This window comes from Microtus oregoni, unplaced genomic scaffold (assembly GCF_018167655.1).
Source record: "Microtus oregoni isolate MIOR12 unplaced genomic scaffold, Mior012 000038F_ref0000394, whole genome shotgun sequence".
Taxonomy (NCBI): domain Eukaryota; kingdom Metazoa; phylum Chordata; class Mammalia; order Rodentia; family Cricetidae; genus Microtus; species Microtus oregoni.
In genome coordinates this window covers 13729282-13749616 of record NW_024543097.1, presented here as the reverse complement: position 1 = coordinate 13749616, position 20335 = coordinate 13729282, and the positions used below count along the sequence as shown (strand labels likewise).

At 39.2% G+C, this 20335-nt stretch overlaps 1 protein-coding gene across 1 annotated transcript in view; it reads right to left on the bottom strand.

Moving 5' to 3' along the window:
• The window catches only part of Fbxl17 (F-box and leucine rich repeat protein 17), a 490002-nt gene that overhangs the window by 283341 nt on the left and 186326 nt on the right, over positions 1-20335 (bottom strand). Inside the window, exon 6 of the mRNA XM_041631789.1 lies at positions 16075-16205. Coding sequence (XP_041487723.1) covers positions 16075-16205 — 131 coding nt within the window. The remainder of the gene's footprint in view (positions 1-16074; positions 16206-20335) is intronic.

Here is a 20335-nt window from a genome sequence, read left to right as displayed (position 1 = left end):
TGTGTGGATGACTAAAACTCTCTCAGGGATGACTTGGTGATACATCACATTCTTCTCCTGTTACCACTGGAGAACAGCTGCTGAGAGAGAACCCCAAAACGCTTCTCTGTAGCATAATGAGGTCTGCTTACTGTGAAGAAACTTGTGAAAGAGAAATTTTAGACACGAAAAGAAGATAGGCATTGGCTTAAAAATATGAACAACTTCTCATTTGTAGTTCTAATAAGGTCACAATATTCAAGATATTAACTATATGGTAATATGTATTTATTCAAAGATAATCATATCACAAATATCTAAAGGCCAAAGAAAGAAATGTTACAGGAAAAAAATCTACAGGGGTAACATATTGTCAGGATGAAATTGTACCTGTTTCCTTCACACATACACCACCATTCTATCTTGGAGGTTGCCTCTTTAATTCTTCCACTTCAACTTCAGAGCACTTAAAGGTCACTCTTCAAATTAACTATTTTGTTCATCTTAGGTTAACAACCTATATTACCTGTCCAACACGAGTAGGTCTTTATTTCCTTTTTATCTGGAACATAAGCTCACTAGTTTGATCACCAATCAATCAATCAATCGTTCAATCATTGATCAGGAAGCAGTTTCTGAGATTCCAGCTAAATGTTTGGTGCTTTGGCAGAATCATAATTCTTGCCAAAGATTAATTCCAATGCTGTCATCTACATAATAATATATGAAACTCAAATCCATTTCCATAAACATTAAAACTAAAAGAAAAAATACTCTTTTATACTTGTCCCAAAATAAAAGAATATTTACGTATTCATTTCACTAATTAACTATTAGTTTATATGGATGTATATTTGTGTGTGTAAATGTATATGCATACTTGCCATACATGTGTGGAAGGAGTCAGGATATCAGAGGATGGCCCCAGATGTTACTTCTTGTTTTCAACCTTGTCTGAGGCAGGGTCTGCTGCACAGGTCAGGATAGCCTGCTGCGAAGAATTCTCCCTCCACTCCTTCTCCCACAGGACTGCTGGCATTACAGATGCTAACACTACTGTCCCGAGCTTCTCATGGGTTCTGAGGATTCAAGCTCGGGTCCTTATGTTTGTACAGTAAGTACTTTTACCCACTGAGCCATCTCCCCAGCCCAAAATGAAGATTCTCAAAATAGATATGCATTTTTAGCAAAGTATTCTTATATGTGCATGTGTGCACTATAATAAAATACTGCAATCATTGGTAATTCATTAGTGAAAATTAATTTTCACCTTAAGAGAAAAAACCAACAACCCTGGAAACAGTATCTCCTAAATAAACTAAATTTCCACAATATCATAAAAAAATTACATAGAAAATGTTCCAAGGCTGTAACCTACAAGAGCAAAGACTTACAATGATCCTTAAAGATGATGAGGGATAAACATGTAGAAACTTTCTTCACGCAGGACGAAATTTTCGGCATAGGACAACCAGAAAGTATCTTTACCATGATATGCTGTGCAGCTGAAATAAAATTTGTCATTTGCTCTCAACTCTGCAGGTCAGGCATCTGAACAGGGCTCATCTGACATTCTTCCACTTTCCATACAAGACTGTAGGAGTCTCAAGGCTGAGACCACATTGTCTAATTTAGCTTCAGTTACAAGCTGGCAGCTGGCTATAAATGTTGGGTACTCATCCTTCTTAATGAGGTCTCTCATGATCAGAGAAAGTGGTCTATGCCAGTGGCTTTCAACCTTCCTAATGCTGTGACCCTTTAATATACTTCCTCAAGTTGTGGCGACACACAACCATAGAATTGTTTTCATTGCTACTTCTTAACTGTCATTTAGCGACTGTTATGAATCATGGTGTAAAGATCTGATATGTAGGATATCTGACCCATAGGTTGAAAACTGCTGGTCTTTGCTACATACATGTTAATGGCAGGATTCCAGAGAGGTGAGCACAGAACTTCTAAGAATTCTATGAATCAATTCCTGCAAGTCCCACAACGTAAATTCCACTGTAATCAGTACAAATCCTAAAGTGGTAAAGACATGCATTCCACTTCTTAATGGGGAAACAGGTCATGTCACATTGCACTTCAAAGTGCACACACAGGTGGCAGGAGTCTGGGGTTACAGTTTGAAGAATCCAGGTGAGCTTTAATAGCTCTTCCTGGATTATCCCTCCCTAGCTTCCGGTGCTCAATGACTGCAGGGTTTCATTCTGAAGAGGAAATGCAAGTGCTAATGTTCATCCTCTGCCATATGGAGTTACACGACTTGGCTGCTGCGCCAAGGAGATTCAGAGCATAAGCCACATCTGCACCAATAACTGCTACTACCATTGGGTCGGCTGGTTTTGGAGGTGGTGCGTCCTCTCAGGTCACAAAAGTCTTCAATCTTTTATGTTTAATCTAGTGGATATGTTCATGTTTTGATTGTTTCTCTTTTTTATGTATATGGGTGGGTACTTTACCTGATATATGTCTGTGCACTACCTGTGTGTCTGCTGCCTGAGGACACCAGAAAAAAAGCATCAGATCTGGAACTGGAGTTACAGATGGTTATAAACTGCCACATGGGCGCTGAGAATCAAATCTGGGCTCTCCCGGAGCAGCATGTGCTGTACCCCTGAACCATCTCTCCCGGAGCAGCACGTGCTTTAGCCCTGAACCATCTCTCCCGGAGCAGCATGTGCTTTAGCCCTGAACCATCTCTCCCGGAGCAGCATGTGCTTTAGCCCTGAACCATCTCTCCCGGAGCAGCATGTGCTGTACCCCTGAACCATCTCTCCCGGAGCAGCATGTGCTGTACCCCTGAACCATCTCTCCCGGAGCAGCATGTGCTGTACCCCTGAACCATCTCTCCCGGAGCAGCATGTGCTTTAGCCCTGAACCATCTCTCCCGGCACTCCTGATTTTTACTTTTAACAAGCAAGCGTTCAAATTGAACATTCTACAATAAATAGCATCAACAGAAGAAATCCAGGTTACATATACTGCACTTCAACAAATTACAAAGTTCATAAAAGAAGGAAAACATACCATTGTAAAAATTAAATATACTTCTATCCATTTGTAAGGTAACCTGTGGAGAAATTTTCCATTTACATTGTAATTAACTAGCTGACCTGGAAATCCAGTTATACTGAATTATGAAGAGTTCAAATTTATTACACTAGTTTTTGTTGTCTACGAATAAATAAGAATGTTTGATTAAAAAGATGAAACTCTAACTTACTCTATGAATTCTCAATTTCTCTCATTTCACTGAATATATTTCTGAAATAGCCAAGAGAGTCACAGAATGCCACAAAATGATAATTGCTACCTAGAATTCCTTGAACATGTTTGTCTCTAAAATACTTATTTCTATAGCCACGGTGCACTGTGGTATGTCTGCCCTGGACAATTTCAAAGGGTAAAATATGCCACTGAACACACTACATAATCAGAACCTTTCCTTATGGGAGGAGAGAAAGGAAATCGCTACTTGCTGCTTCACAATATGGTGAACCAAGAAGCAGTCTGAGGAAGAGCTAACGCCCACTAATGGCATCCCTACCATTGCCAATAAGGAGCCGGTTCCTAGAACTGCAGCTATTTTCGGCTGAGGATCTGTTACAGCAGTGCTGCACAGAGACGCAGTTGGACGCATAAGAAGTGCAGAATTTCAGACAAACTGGTACTGGCAAGATGATAACACTCGGTAACGAGGAGCATCTCATTGATATGGAAGCACTGATCTAATATTTAAGGCACTTTAATGTTTTTATTATGTAATAAGAGGCCAAATAATGCTCATCCAGAGGGAATGCCATTAATCAAGTCACCTTTTATAGTTAGCTTTTTCTTTCAAAGCAGTCTGGCATGATTTCCAGAAATCAGACAATTCTAGTGATTATTCAGGGTTAACAATATGTCAGTGCCACAGTCCAGGAACAGGTGATCTACTTCTCAAATGACTGTGACATAAAAACTGTGTATGTGTCTAAAATAACCTTCAAAGTCTTACAGACTGGTAGGTAAACTATATAGTTTGCAGAAAATTGTAACTAGCCTAACATATTTAAATTATCTCACTTACTCTTCTCTTATGCTGAATCTCAAAAGACAGTTCCAAAGTGCACCTTGAACAAACAGAAAAGCAATTAGCCTGAATTAATTGCTCCATGCAGAAGGCATGCTTGCTGGCCTAGACGATCCTGCCAGTGCTTTCACAACCTGATGCTCTGATGATAACTGCTGAAATGTGAGCTTGGTCTTAATCAGTATGTTTAGATACATATTAGCAATTAACCAAATATTAAATATGCATCAGAGAGCAGCACAAGAAGAGCAAGAGAAAATGCATGATTTTCCCCTTGTACAGCCATACTGTTCTCACCAAGAAGCAGAGAGAGAACTGTAGCTACCTTTCTGGCTCTTTTCTCAGTTAATACTGGCTACCACCATACACAAAATACAAATGAGTTAATGGTTCTTCACATAAAAAAAAAATCCCCAAAATAAAAAAGGTAACCCTCAATAACTGAACACTAAAACTCTTTTGAATAAAAGAGAGAATATGACTTCCAAATAATAGCATGAACCACATAAAGCTCCATCTGTATTTAGACAATAACATTAAATCATTTTGTTATCAATTTTACTCAGTAAGTCTGGAAGGAAGGGGACAGTGGAACCAATTACCTGACTGTTTCCAAACTTTGAGCCAAACATGAAAGTACATTTATTCACCCTGAGATAAAATCAATATTCATAATTCTCTTAACACACATGAATAAATCATGTCTATGAGCAGTGTACAATGTAAAGGTGATGGAAGATGAAGCCAGAGGCCCAGAATGAGGAAGACAGAGGACTGATTTCCTCACCCAGAGAGTCATCAACAAAACAGCACAAGCCACACAGTTGAGGCCACCAACAGGAATGTTCTCTGTATCCTGATGGACAGGAATGTCATGTTGAGCTTTTTGGTGTCATTTCATCTTGTCTTAACTACAAAAAGCATTCTTGATCATTTCAAGAGAAATTATTAGTACCCCACAACTATAATTGTTAATGTAATGAGTGTGCTCTTTTTTTAAACTTCAGTACGTGAAGACAGTTCACACTATCATAAATTAAATATTTTAACAGCTGAGGAACGGTATGCATGAAACTTTTCCATTTTGCATGTGGGAAAAGGTTCAAGCCGAAGTATTCTGTCATTTTCATGTCTTCAGGAAACACCTCCCTTTCTTAATTTCTGAAAGGACTGTCATACAGAAAATAGCCCAGGCACGCACAGTGTCAGGTCTGCCATTTTTAATTATTACCAATCAAGTTACAGCAATTTCCTCTCTGGTTAAACATGTGCGTACCTATCTTCCAAAGTATTTCTTTATGCCACTGTTCATAAAACATTTTAGGATGAAGGAAAATCCCCTGCACTAAATTAATAACTAATCACAGGAGATATTTATCATCTCAAGACTTTTACAGAGAAATTGTCAGATTTAATCACCTTGCCCATATTTTCACTATTTACTGCGCTTCATTTATCATACACTTTAGATTTTGACAACAGTGAGTTATTTTAATTACAACTTCAAGTTTGAGTAACTAAGAATAAGGCCATTCCTAGTAGACATGGGGGTGGGGAAAGTGGAGAAGTCATCTGAGGAACCAACAAACTATCACTTTCATGAATAAACCAAGGTTTCCTTCATTGTTAGAATTGAAAAACAGGCATGATGTAGGAAACCACCAAATCATGGGCCAAATGACAGTACTGCATTATCATCATTCAAAGTGTATCATTCCTGCTCTTTCCCATGATACGATCATAAACTGATTTCTTAACATGGAAAACATTTTGTATGCCACAAATCTGGGTCATGGTTCAGTGGTTAGTTACAGAGTGCATATTTATTATGAGTAAAGCCATGACTTCAATATCCAGCACATACTTCCCCTAAAAAAGAAGGATAAACCTCACAGACTAAATACCTATTTTGTATATTCAGCCTTCCTTCTATAGCTTAAAACATAAAACAAGAAACTGTATTACAGTCGCACATTCAGAAAAATTCATGACGTTAACTACAACTACGCTTCTATGGGCAGGGAGGTAGACTGGTGACTCAAATGCTTGTCGTGTGAACATGAAGACCTGAGTGTAGACCCCACCTACCACCGTCTAAAGAGCACAGCAAGGCAGTGCCTGTAACCCAATTATGAGAGACAGAGCCAGGAGAACACCAGGGTCATGGCCAGGCAGTCTAGCAAAAATGGTAAGCTAAAGTTCAATGAGAATCCCCCATCTCAAAAATTAAGATGAAGAAGCAAGTAAGGAAACTATCAAATATCAACCTTTGGTCTCTACACGTGCCTGCATGTACTCATGCACACAATATACATACACACATACACACGTGCGTATACACACATAAAGAAACAACTTTCTAGAGATGATCTTACAAATAACTATTCCAGTAAAACATATTTATTCTTTTTTTAAAAAAAATGATTACATAATAGTCACAAAACTATTCAGTGGGTTATATAAGTAGTTTATGACAGAACTTTAAAATTGCTACATGAAACCGCCTACCATATTATGAGATACCATATGTCAGGTTGAATGAGGCTGGCCCCCCTAGGTCCTTATGTTTGAATGGTTGGTCCTCAGTTGGCGAAACTGTTTGGAAAGGATTAGGAAGCATGCCCTTGTTGGTGTGTCACTGAGCATGAGCTTTGATGCTTAAAAAGCCCATGACATTCTCTCTCTCTCTCTCTCTCTCTCTCTCTCTCTCTCTCTCTCGCTCTCCCCCTACCCCAACCCTTGTGACTGCTGCTTTCAGCTACTGCTCCAATGCCATGTCTTCCTACAGGCTGTCATGCTAGAAAGGATGGTCATGGACTCTACAATATCTAGAATCGGGAGCTCTGATTAAATGCTTTCCTTTAAAATTACCTTTGTCAGGGTGTTCTATAATAGTGATAGAAAAGTAAGACACACTAGTATCCAAACTGTTCCACATCCTAGAGGAAGACTAGCAGTAGAACAAACACTACCACATGGATGTCACAATGGTTAGCATGAACTAATTAGTTTCCGAAGAGATGAGACTGGCTGGTGCATAGGCTGGTGTGAGACTCTTTGGCTCAAATAAGCTCCCTGCCTCATCTTCCCAAGACACTGGCACTACACACAGCAATGGCACATCGTTATCTCCTTTTTATTTCTAAGTTTCCAGGCTATGAGAGAAGGAAATTGCTCCAACTTCCCAACGTTCCAAGCTGAAAAGCATCTACTCCTCCAAAATGCTTAACTTTAATAGAAAGTAAAATAGTCTCAAGCTCAAATTCAACCATGCTAGCTAGGTCTGTCCCCTTGGGCAACCTTTAAACCTCAGTTTCTATGAGAATTAAGTAATATTAGGGGATTGAAATGAAATAAAAGTCTAAGTCCACTGTGACATGACATTCGCTGGAAGATGGTAGATTATCCCCTCAGTCCTTGAGCACTTATAAATACAATATATAGCATATGTTCACAAAACAATTCTTGGAAATAAAACACAATGGGCACTCAGCAAATATTTTATACCACCAACACCTGCTCAAATCCTCTCTGAACTTTAATTCTAAATATCACTGCTTTTTATTGAATCAACGGAAATTTGAAAGAAGAAACAGAATAAACATCCAGAGATGATCAAGGGAATTAGAAAAATCTTTATATAAAAGCTCATTGAGTTTTACATGAGCTGGGTGCTGTCAGTATCACTGAGAGGTGTGCTGTTGCATCTGTCAATCTACAATTTTAAGTCACATAAACTCAAAAGCACTACAAAGGGATTTGTTGTTTTCTGTAGGAGAACAGAGAGAGAAGAGAGAAAAGAGAAAAAAGAGAGAGCTAGGACTTGATGCTAATGGCAAAGGAACCATGAATCAAATCTAAGCAATACCTATTAATTCTCTGTAGTAATTGGAGCGGCGGGGCTGCATTCCCAGCACCCCGGCCGCCTGCACGGCTAGCTCAGTCGGTAGAGCATGAGACTCTTAATCTCAGGGTCGTGGGTTCGAGCCCCACGTTGGGCGCCAACTGAAGGCGTTAAGTCATAAACAATGCCACACCAGTTTGGAATTATGATTAATAGGGTGGTATTTATTTAAAGGGGAAAAAACTTACAGAGTCAGCCCTCTGCGCAACCAGGAAGTGAGTCTAGTCGCCGGCGGAGCAGGAAGTGAAGAGAGAGAGGAGAGGGAAGTGGCCGCTTTTTTAAAGGGAGAGAGACCACGCCCCAATGGGCTGGTATCTCAGCGGCGATAGGCTGGAGGAGTGGGAGGACCTCCCGTAACAATTCTCTAAAACAAACAAGCAAACAAACAAAAATCCACCTAAAATGGCTGTAAACAAAGGATGTAGCTCAGTGGTAGAGGACATGCCCAGAATGCACTAGACAATGAGTTTAATCCCAGCACAAAAATAACTAAGTAGCTCATAGCTTTGAAGCTGGAAATAGTTTAGAAGAGTACAATACAATAAATAGTTTTATAACAGCCCTGCTTACTTCCCAAATTGGAAGTCTGCTGATGAAACAAAAGATTCAACTATTAAAGCTGAATTGGGTCTTCCTCTGTGTCTTCCACCTGTTGGGCAAAGTCCTGATGTCAGAACTGACAGCAATAACAAAGAAAAACTAAACGAGACACAACAATTAACTCTATTAACTGTTAATGTATTTATTAGGATCAACTTTCTAAGAACTATTTGAATTAATATATGATATAAAAATCTATAAAGTTAAATAATATCTTTTGAGTGTATGTGTATCTCTGTCTATGCAAATATGCAATACATTTGGGCAGGTGCCCACAAGACACTGGATCCTCTGAAGCTGGAATTACAAGTAGTTGAGAACCAAACTCAGGACCCCTAGAAGAACAAGAAATATTCGGAACCACCGAGTCATCCCACGAGCCTCTACATTCTATAGTTTGATAAAATCAGTTTCTAAGATGGCTAGGATAAAGACAAATAAAATATGTGGAAGAAACTGATCAACAGACCATTCTCACGCTGAAGACATTGCTGATAAAAAGATAGGCTAATCCAAAACTTACAAAGGAAGACTAGAGTTCAGAATTTTCATGTAAATTATCTTAAAGAAACAAAACAAAAACCTTACTGTGTACTACATAGAAAGTAGACATAAGAGAGAAGATATAAAAATCTCCAAACAAAAAAAAAAAAAAAAGCCGGGCGGTGGTGGCGCACGCCTTTAATCCCAGCACTCGGGAGGCAGAGGCAGGCGGATCTCTGTGAGTTCGAGACCAGCCTGGTCTAGAAGAGCTAGTTCCAGGACAGGCTCCAAAACCACAGAGAAACCCTGTCTCGAAAAACCACAAAAAAAAAGATTTATTTATTTATTATGTATACAATATTCTGTCTGTGTGTATCCCTGCAGGCCAGAAGACGGCACCAGACCCCATTACAGATGGTTGTGAGCCACCATGTGGTTGCTGGGAATTGAACTCAGGACCTCTGGAAGAGCAGTCAGTGCTCTCAACCTCTGAGCCATCTCTTCAGCCCAAAATCTCCATATTTTAGAGTAAAGCCTTTTATGGAAATAAAAGACTAGCCCAACAAGTTATGGCAATGATAGTTTGCTTCAGCAACCACTGCTAAGGTTTGGGTATGACTGAGAATGTCATCCATGTTAGCAGCTGAGTTCTTGGTGTGCCTGTGTTGAACCAGTAGACCTTTAAGGCTAATGCTAGTTCTTGCCTGGCCTCCAATCTTTCTCTTGACTTCCTGGCTTACCATGTGACCTTTTTCTGCCTTTATTAGGCATCCATTTAGAGAACCTCACCCAAAGTCAGGCACATGCGCCATTCTCCATTGGACTTTCGACCTCCAAAACCATAAACTACATAAACTTCCTTTCATGACATGCTACCGAATAGAGAGTAATCTGTTATCACAAGGGTTGAGCCTGGCTTTGCTGTACCCTTGTAACATTGGCTAGTGGCTGCCAGACAATCTTTCATTTCTCTCGCATTATTACTTTACACTGTTTTCATCAGCAACACAGCAGGCTGCCAATCAAAGGGTCATTTGATAAAAGAAGATACAGATCACAAGAATTAAACTAACGTATTTTTTAGGACCACTGTTAAAAATTTAAAATAGAAAAATTACATTTTGACATTAAATATTTAAATTGAGGCAATTCCTTTTAATATTCTTGTACACTGTAAAGATTTGTCATACATATTGGTTTAATAAAAGACTGGCTGGCCAGTAAAGAGGCAGGAGGTATAGGCAGAGCAACCAGACTAGGAGAATTCTGGGAAGAAGAAAGGCAGAGACGCAGTCACCAGCGAGATGCAGAGGAAGCAAGATGAGAATGCCTCACTGAGAAAAGGTACCAAGCCACATGGTTAAACCTAGACAAGAATTATGGGTTAATTTAAGTTTTAAGAGTTAATAATAAGCCTGGGCTAAAAGGCCAAACGGTTTATAATTCATATAAGCCTCTGTGAATCCCTTTGGGACTGAGCAGGTGCAGGACAGAAACTTCCATGTATAAACTATTATAATCATATTGCTATAAGAAGCTTAGAATGATTCAAATTTTTATATATTACCCTTTTATACCTAAATGTACAGCTTTTGGATTCTGCATCAGTTACACAAAAAAACTGGAAAGACCAAACTGAATGTAAAATAACAAAAGATTTATGTCAGATACAGATAAATACTTCAATAAGTTTGGAGTCAGAAAGAATAGAGAAGACATAATAACCAGGTGTTTAATTTAAATCACAGATACAAGTAGTTCATATTCTCTTTTCGTAGAACACCTGGATTGTATTTGTATTTAACAGCAATGATAAATGTCAAATAACTACTTGACCATCCTTCTGACTTCTAGGAAATATCATGCTGTACAATCTGCTCAATGCAAAAAGTGCTTTTAGGAAACAGCAAAGAAAGAGAATAGCATGTCTTAGTGTAGTAATACAGGCGGCGGGGCTGCGTGGCTAGCTTATGCCCGAAATAACAACACACAAGCTGTATTCATTTAATCACTGCTTGGCCCATTTCTATCTAGCCTCTTCTAGGCTAATTCTCACATATTAATTTAGCCCATTTCTAATCATCTGTGTAGCATCCCTAGGTGCACTTACCGGGAAGATTCTAGCCTATGTCCATCCTGGGTCGGAACGTCATCGCACGCGTCTGCCTGGGAGCTGGGAGCATGGCGTCTCTCTGAGGCGTCTGCTCCCGAGAGGAGAGCTGTGGAGTCTGAGCTCACTTCCTCTTCCTCCCAGCGTACTGTTCTGTTTACTCCTCCCACCTATCTTCCAACCAATGAGGGCCAAGCGGTTTCCTTTTATTTAACCAATGACCTTCCTCCATCATCTTAGTCACACAGATCAATTTCAAGACTACATAATGCTAAATTGTAGGCGCTGGCATGTGGCTCAGTGGTAAGATTTTAATGCTGCACCTGTGAAACCCCAGATTTAATTCTACCACCACAAAAACCCAACCAAACAACAAACAACAAAAAGCAACCAGATACAATGATCAATACGCGAACAGTGTTTAATCATTATACAATTTTAAATGTTTAGCTTTTTTTTAAAAAAGTCTCAGACAAGAACTTTAAATATAGAAAAACTAAGACCACTAAAGTTTATTAAACCAGGCATGAATTGAAATAGTAATAGGGTTTTTATATAGAAATACATAAATAATATCTAAGGCTCTAGAGCAGTGGTTCTCAACCTTCCTAAAGCTATAGCCCTTTTTAATACAGCTCTTCAAGCTATAGTGACCCCAATCATTGCATTATTTTGTTGTTACTTGATAATTGCAATTTACTGTTATGAATTGTGAATATTTGATATTCAGGATAACTGATATGTGGTCCCCAAATGGATAATGACTCACAGTTTGAGAATCACTGTTCTAAAACAAAGAAAATAATGAGTTCCTACCAAAAACATAAATATAAGAATTTTCCATATATTAATAATAGATTAGTTCCATCTATGAAATAAAAAACTAATGGATGATTCATTAACATTTTCTTGTTTGTCAGTTTTCATAGTAACAATTATAGAAAACACATTCATCTAAAATAAAAAAATCCAAAAAATGATCTAAATTTAATAGGAATAATTTGGCCTTTCCTTGAATGAAAGATGTTGAAAGGCTTAAATGAGAATGCGTGTAAAATATCTATCAATTACCTGTGCAATAAAAGTTACATTCCTCCACTCTATCCTTATCGAACTCATTATTAATGTGAAGTCTTATATCGCCTAAAGAGACGGATGACCCTTACAGCAGAACAAGCTCAGTGCCCCATTTTTTGAGACATAGCACCAAGTACTTAGCACTGCTTCCTGATTTACTAAAGTATAGTAAGGATGAACAAATGTAAAACAGAAGCTAATTGATAGGCTAAATGCATTAGTGCATTCCAGTGCTCTCTCTATGAAAGGTTACTACCCCATCTCAGCTAAGTGCTGAGATCATAATTAAGTCTGATGGCAAGTCCTAGATTTATACCAATATAATTACAAATATTACTTAGCTTAGTAATACAGTATGGCAAGAACAATGAGATGAGTAATTTAGATGATACTGCAAAGTGGGTTTTAATGTCTGAAACTTCTATTACAGTACACAGGATAAGTACAAGTAGTGTAATTAAAACTAAAAGAGTCTGATCCTTATAACTCTACTGCTTGGCTCATTAAAATGCATGTTTTCTCAATTAATCCAAACTTTTCCATTAAAAACATAAAAAATACACTTTCATTCCTTGGGAATAAATCTCCATGGTACTTATTATATTTAGAATCAAACACTAAATAACCATTACAGATAAGTACAAAAAAAAGAGATAGGGAGCAAGAAGTTGTGCCTACAAAGCCTGACAAAGGAAGAAAAAGCAAATTAAAGGCTGCTTATTTTTCCATATAAGTCCCCAGTTTGGGCAAAGTGTTTGAAGAGCTAGAAGATTAAGATCCCTGAGCAAACCTATGTAAAGTGTTCACTTAGCAGATAATTTACATAACATTGACAGATTTCATAATATTTATGATTTACAGCATTCTCTGATTACTGATTCTCTTGATTTATATGATGCCTCGGTCATGTGTACAGAAAACTGTGGAATAATCACATTGCTGCAGAATGACTGCTCTTTCTTTTAATTCAATATATTGCTAAGAAACTTCTCTAAATATTAAACAGATAGAAACACAAGATGTTTATATATTTTATTACTTGTCATGAAAAGTTATTAGAGTATGTTATTAAATTGTCTGCAAATTAGAATATTGATAATGGAGACACTTAACTTTTAAATTGATATCACTCAATTTTCTTTAACTATTTAGCCTACTTTGTAAAGTAAATATTATCAGAAACAACAAATACATTTAAAATTTTTGACTCTTTATAAGTCTTTAAAAGGCCATTAGATTTTTAAAGAAAATTTGAAAATTTGGGTAGACTCCAAAAGTGCAGGAAACACAAGCAAAGAGTGACCAAGAAGATTACATCAAACTGAAGCGTTCCACACAGCAAAGGAAACATCAGAGTGAAAAGAAATTCGACTCGGAGAAAGCACTCAAAAACTGTATGTCACAACAGGGAGGGAACCCAAGTACATGTAACTCAACAACAAAACCCAAAAAGCCTGGTTTTAAAAATGGGCAATAGACCTTTTTATAGACACACAAAGGTTAAGCCTCACTAATTGTCAGTCTCAGACAGAACTAAACTTCATGAGTTATGCCTGTAATCTTTGCAGTGAGCAGGACTGGGAGTTCTCCTTCAGTGGGAAGCAAAATAACCCTCCCCCCTCCCCATGTTACCCACTTAGTAAGAAGGACTACTAAGAAAAAAGAAAGTGAAAAGATAATCTCTGGCAAAATCACAGAAGACGTAGGCTCTCTATGCATGGTTAGTGGAAATATAATTACAGCAATTAGGGTAAGCAGTATGGTGCTCCTGACGAGCCTACAAATGGGGCAACCACAGGCTCCCGTGATGCACTGCTGGACATTTGTCCAATGAAACCTGGAAAGAAAAGCGCACTGCGCTCAACATGTTTGTTATAATCAAGAAAGGAGGCAATCTCTGTATCCTTCAACCCATTAATAGAAAAAAAAATCTTTAAGCTTTTAAAAAACAGTACATTTTTACAACGATATACTAATCACTCCCTCGCCCCACCCCATATTGCCCGCAAAAAGGGCTGGGGATATTGGTCAGTGATATACTACTTAATCAGCATAATGGCATAGGTTAGTGACCTCTCATAGAAAAGGAACTGGAATGAACCTCACTTTGCCTTTGAAATCCTGTCAGAGAACAACATGGATAGAACTGGACATCATGTTAAGTAAAGTAGGCCAAGCAAGAAAGACAAGAGTTGCATGCTCTCCATCCTTAGAGGAAAATGCAAAATCTTGCCTTCTAGAAATTAAGAGGACCAAAGTAGCTGGCCATAAATTACACAAAAGTCAGACGCTCAAGGCTCTGATGGTAGACAGCAATACTGTTCTGTGGTATTTTTAAAAGACAAGAAGAATACAGCTGGCTGTTGCAGTTTTGCCTTTTAAAAAAAAAATGATAAACGCTTTAGGAGACAGATTTACTTACCCTTATTTAAACATCACATCATTTAAATATACATTAAAGCTTTACAGAAGACCCAATAAATATTTTTAATTGTAACTTTTATGTATCAGTAAAAACTTTTTTTAATTAATTTATTTATTTTTTCTTAGAAAAAAAATTTCCGCCTGCTCCCATTTCCCTCCCCTTCCTCAAACTCCACTCCCCCTCCCCCCACTCTTTTCCCCATCCCTCTCCAGACTAAAGAGCAGTCAGGTGGAAAGTCCAAGGTCCTCCCCCCTCCATCCAGGTCTAGGAAGGTGAACATCCAAACTGGCTAGGCTCCCTCAAAGCCAGAACATGAAGTAGGATCAAACCCCAGTGCCATTGTCTTTGGCTTCTCATCAGTCCTCATTGTTCAGAGAGTCCGGTTTTATCCCATGCTTTTTCATTCCAGTCCAGCTGGCCTTGGTGAGCTCCCAATAGATCAGTCCCACTGTCTCAGTGGGTGGGTGCACCCCTCACGGTCCTGACTTCCTTGCTCATGCTCTCCCTTCATCTGCTCCTCATTGGGACCTTGGGAGCTTATTCCAGTGCTTCAGTATGGGTCTCTGTCTCTATCTCCATCCATACTCAAACGCTTGCCTCCTCAGCATGGGTGGGGCCATCACACACTTGTCTGCATTATCAAAGTCTACTGACAAGAGGTATGCTTTATCAATGTGATATTTTATGAGAAAAATGGGCTTACAGTTATTTAAAAGAAGAGATTTCCCATTTTACACATTGTATATTATGTATTAAATTGCTAATCACCTGATTCAATTTAAAACAACTTACATTTATAAGAAATGTAAATTGTAAGCCAGGCGATAGTGGAACGCACCTTTAATCCCAGCACTCGGGAGGCAGAGGGATCTCTGTGAGTTTGAGGCTTGTTTCAACTACAAATTGAGTTCTAGGACAGCAAAGATTATAAACAGAGAGAAACCCTGTCTAGAAAAAAGAAACAAACAAACAAAAGAAAACCCAGAAAGAAGGAAAAGAAGGAAAGAAGGAAGGAAAAAAATCTAAGATGTAAGAAATGCAATCATCATCATTAAGAAGAGGTCAAATGCTCAAATGTTTGAGGTAATTCCTCAGAATCATGGGTAAGGTAAACCATAACAAACAACACAAAACTCTCAAGATCTTAAAAAAGACAAACCATATATGCTTCATGAATAACAAAAACGAGTTAACACAACCACTGTTGTATCTGTCCAAACATGCCAGTGCTGAAGCACATAAAAACCTGGCAGCGAATGCATCAAAGTATGCGTCTAGATTTTTCTCCACACTCTAGCGCAGCAATTCAGAGACATGGCTGCATGCCGCTATACATGATACTGCCATGTCTTGTTACAGTGATAAGCGTATCTGCCTGGCCTTCCTCTGGACACATGTCTAGATGTTCCAATAGTTACCTGTCATTTATGATCCAGTTCAGACAGAGGTTCAGAGAGCTAAGATTTTTGCACCTCTTGACGATTTCCATCACAGTTTCATTGTCCAGTTCAGTGATATGACGGAGATCCAAACTGGAAAGGTTTCTCAGCTAACGACATAAATAAAATGAGAGATAAAAAAAAATGAGTGCCAAGTTAATTCTCAAAAATTATACTATCATTTCTCATGCAATAGGAGTAGCACCTCTGCTGTACATGAGATAGTCTAGCATTCAATTAAATATCGAAGTATTTTACAGAGAATACTTTAAATAAGCATTGAAATCTATAATGTATATATGAATAGGCAAAACATAAAAAAGATTTTACTGAAGCACCATTAAAATGAAGAACTAGCAACCTGTTGTATAATAAGTAAAGAAGCTGCTGAACACATCACAGAAAGTACCTACAGCTGATAACTTCATGCAGTGTTTATCTTCACACATTTCAGCGTTTATCTTCAAAACTAAAACATCACTTTTATACAAGTTCTCTCATTTTATTCTATGAAATACACATAATCAGCTCAGAGGTGTCCTGACAATACTCTCTGAGTTGGGACTATGAGAGTCACATGTTTTACTGTACCATGCCAACCCCTATTTCCTCATTTCTCTCATTCATTTTTATGATCCCTAGTTTTCCCTGATGTACAGTCTCAAAAGGTAAATTAATAATATTTACATAAAGATGGCAGGGTTTTGATTACCCATTTCAAATAAGGTACGGTTTCAAAAAATTTTGCTTAGTAACAAACAGCACATGTGTGATGGAGGTGGGTCTTGTATCTTATCTGTTGCTTTCATTGGTTCACTAATAAAGAAAACTGCTTGGCCCTCTGATAGGGTAGAATTTAGATAGGCGGAGTAGACAGAACAGAATGCTGGGAGAAAGAAGCAGATTGAAGCAGTCGCCATGATTCTCCCAATCCAGACAGACGCAGGTTAAGATCTTCCCTGGTAAACCACCTCGTGGGCTACACAGATTATTAGAAATGGGTTAGATCAATATGTAAGAGCTAGTCAATAAGAGGCTAGAACTAATGGGCCAAGCAGTGTTTAAAAGAATACAGTTTCCGTGTAATTATTTCGGGGCATAAACTAGCCAGGCAGCCGTGAGCCGTGGTGGCAGGAACGCAGCCTGCCGCTTCACTCTTAACACAACACGTGTGTACATATGTATGCCTTACTCTGCCACCTTATAAGGCAAGAGTGACTGCACAGATGCCATTAGAGGGACTGTCCTGAAATAGAGAGATGGCGCTAGATTATTCAACCAGGTCCAATTTAATTGGTGAACTTCTAAGTGGAAAATCTTCACTGGCATCAGAGAGATGTGACCGAAGCTACAGCAGCATCTGAATCATGAGAGCGGTGTAGCCTGCCTTGCCCAGGAGCTGGAAATAGAGTGGGGACTTTGTGCAAGGGGTTCAATGCTGGGAAAAGTCATGGCCCTTGGCTGACAGCCATGAAAAGTAAGGATGAAAACCTACAGCCCCAAAGGGCTTAATTCTGTCAATACCTGAAGAAGCAAAACACACAGACTCTGTCATTGAGCTTTCACAAGGCAAACCAACCCAGACCACACCCCGACTTTACCTGGAAAGACCTGGGACAGACAGACAGGGTCTGTCTAATCTAATTTAGGCAACAGTGGAATGATAAATTTGTGCAGTTTAAACTAAATGAGTGACAATTCACCACAGCAGCAGTTAGAAAGTAGGACGCAGAATTTACACAACTTGAAGGAGCTCTCCTAGGACTAGTTTGTCTTCTCCAGACCACCATCAAATTGTTCTTAGGGGAAGGTTCTCCCTACAGGAAGCAGAATTGTAAGTTTGACCCAATTGCCAAAGGCCTCATAGCAGACAAGTCTCACCTGTGTCAATTCAGCTTAAATCCCCCGAGAAGCAGACACTAAAGCCATGGTAATGGTAGTACACGCGCAGCTGCTGAGCAATTTAAACATGACCAGGTTTCTGAGACCTGAGTCTTCAATTCATTCATATTTTGATTTTTGTATCTGTGTATAGTTGGTGGCTACTGTATTGTCACAGTTCATGAAAAGTCATAAAGGAGTTGGGGAGGAGTCAGCCAGGCAGCTCCCAAACTCACTTTGTATCTCAGATCACATGAGAGAAGCTACACGTACAGAGCTGAGACACCATGAGTCTCTGTTCTCTGAAGCAGGCTGCATAACTGCGGGAGAAAAGAGAAATGGAAAACCAGTCACTGTGGACACAATCCAGAGGCAGAAGTTTCCGCAGTGGCTCCTTCAAGGGCCATAAGGTTTCCTCTGCAGAGAAAAGCTTTTAAGAAGCCTCTTTACAATCTGCCTGTCAGGTCAGACGTTCAGTGAAGTGGAATCCAGCACAGCACCAGACCCAGAAATATCAAAACTGCAGAGAGAAGGCAAGAGCAGAAAAGAAGGGAGTTCTGAGGGGTTCCTGTCTGGTCGGCAGAGGCTGAGGGCCTCACTACCAGAAGCACACTATGAGAAAAGAGACTCACAGGTTGCTGGGGCAATTCTGCACAGAGCTGCATGCAGTTAATTAAAGGTGTCACTCACCTTTAAGCCCAACACTAGAGAGGCAGAAGCAGATGACTTCTGTGAGTTCCAGGCCAGCCAGGGTTGTTTTTCGGCCCTATCTGAAAAACAGAATACCACCAAAACAAGAACAACAACAAAAATCCTTTGGGCTGTCCAAACATCTCCAGGCAGCTGACCAGTCAAATGTCATCTAGCTTCTCTAGTATCCCTTCCTTCTAGGGACTCCTCACTACAACCATATAACCAACACAAAATGACAGGCCCCACATGAAAGCTGTCACCTACAAAATCCTAACCCTTAGATCCTCGACCCTTACCTCTCTGCAGTTTACACTGCTGGGAGGTAAACAAAACAAAGGAAAAACTATATAAAATACAAGATAGAATCCAGAATCTATAAATCAATTGAAATTCAATAAAATTCCAAAGGGCTCACACTCATATTTCTGCGATGTCTGCACGCCTCCCAATACCTGACATCTTTCCATGTGGCAAATGGAAATTAGAGCAGCCTGCAGCAATAACCTGGGAGCAAGGTGCAAAGCTGTGGAGACGTGCACTTCCTTTATGACAAGTGAACATACTGCAATAGAGTCAGAGAGGACAGTAATGGCAAGGGGACAAGCTTTAAGTCCTGATGGAGGAAGGTCATTGGCTAATAAAGGAACTGCCTTGGCCCCAGAGTTGACTTCACTGTCCCAGGCAACAGCCCTCTACGCAACCAGGAAAGGAGTCTAGTCGCAGGCAGAGCAGGAAGTGAAGAGAGAGAGGAGAGGGAAGTGGCCGCTTTTTTAAAGGGAGAGAAACCACGCCCCAATGGGCTGGTACCTCAGCGGTGATAGGCTGGAGGAGTGGGAGGACCTCCCGCAACAGCCCTGTCAAATTCATCACATCCATTTCCTTGATAGGGAATATTATAACAGTGCTCTCCAATGTTTCATAAAAAGCTACCTAAAATAATCCCTCATAGTCTGAAACAGATAATTAATTTAGAAAACTGATATTTTAAAAACCTTGCTTTGTTATAATTCACCAGTAATCTTGGGTTAAACAAATCACAAAGGATTTGAGTAAGTAGGGCCTTTTTACCAGGAGCTTATGAAGGCCTCACTCCCATTTTCAGACACGTCATAGGTAAAAAAACAAAACAAAACAAAAAACCCTAAGTCAGAATGTGGATGTAAGTAATCACTTTTCAGTTTAAAAAAGCATTGTTAGGGAAAAAATTAACTTGTATCTATTTGCATAAAAGAACAAAATTAATCTTTGATTGGTATGGCCAAGTCTGTACTTAAATATAAAATGAGATACCCAATCATTACCTAGGTAACATGGAATGAGGACTATAAAGATGTCTACAATGACTTCAAATTTTTATTAAGATAAAGAAAAGATGAAAGAAAAAGAAAGAAGAAAAAAAGAGGGGTGGAAGTTGTGGAGGCCCAGATAGGAGGATCAAAATACACACCCAAGAAGGAAGAGAGGGAGAAAGGGAGGGAGAAAGAAAGGGTGGGAGGGAGGGAGGAAGGGAGAAACGGAGATGGCCACATTATACAAGCTGACTACTGATGGAAGTGGGTCTTGTATCTTATCTGTTGCTTTCATTGGTTAACTAATAAAGAAAGCTGTTTGGCCTGATAGGACAGAAAATTAGGTAGGCGGAGTAGACAGACAGAATGCTGGGAGA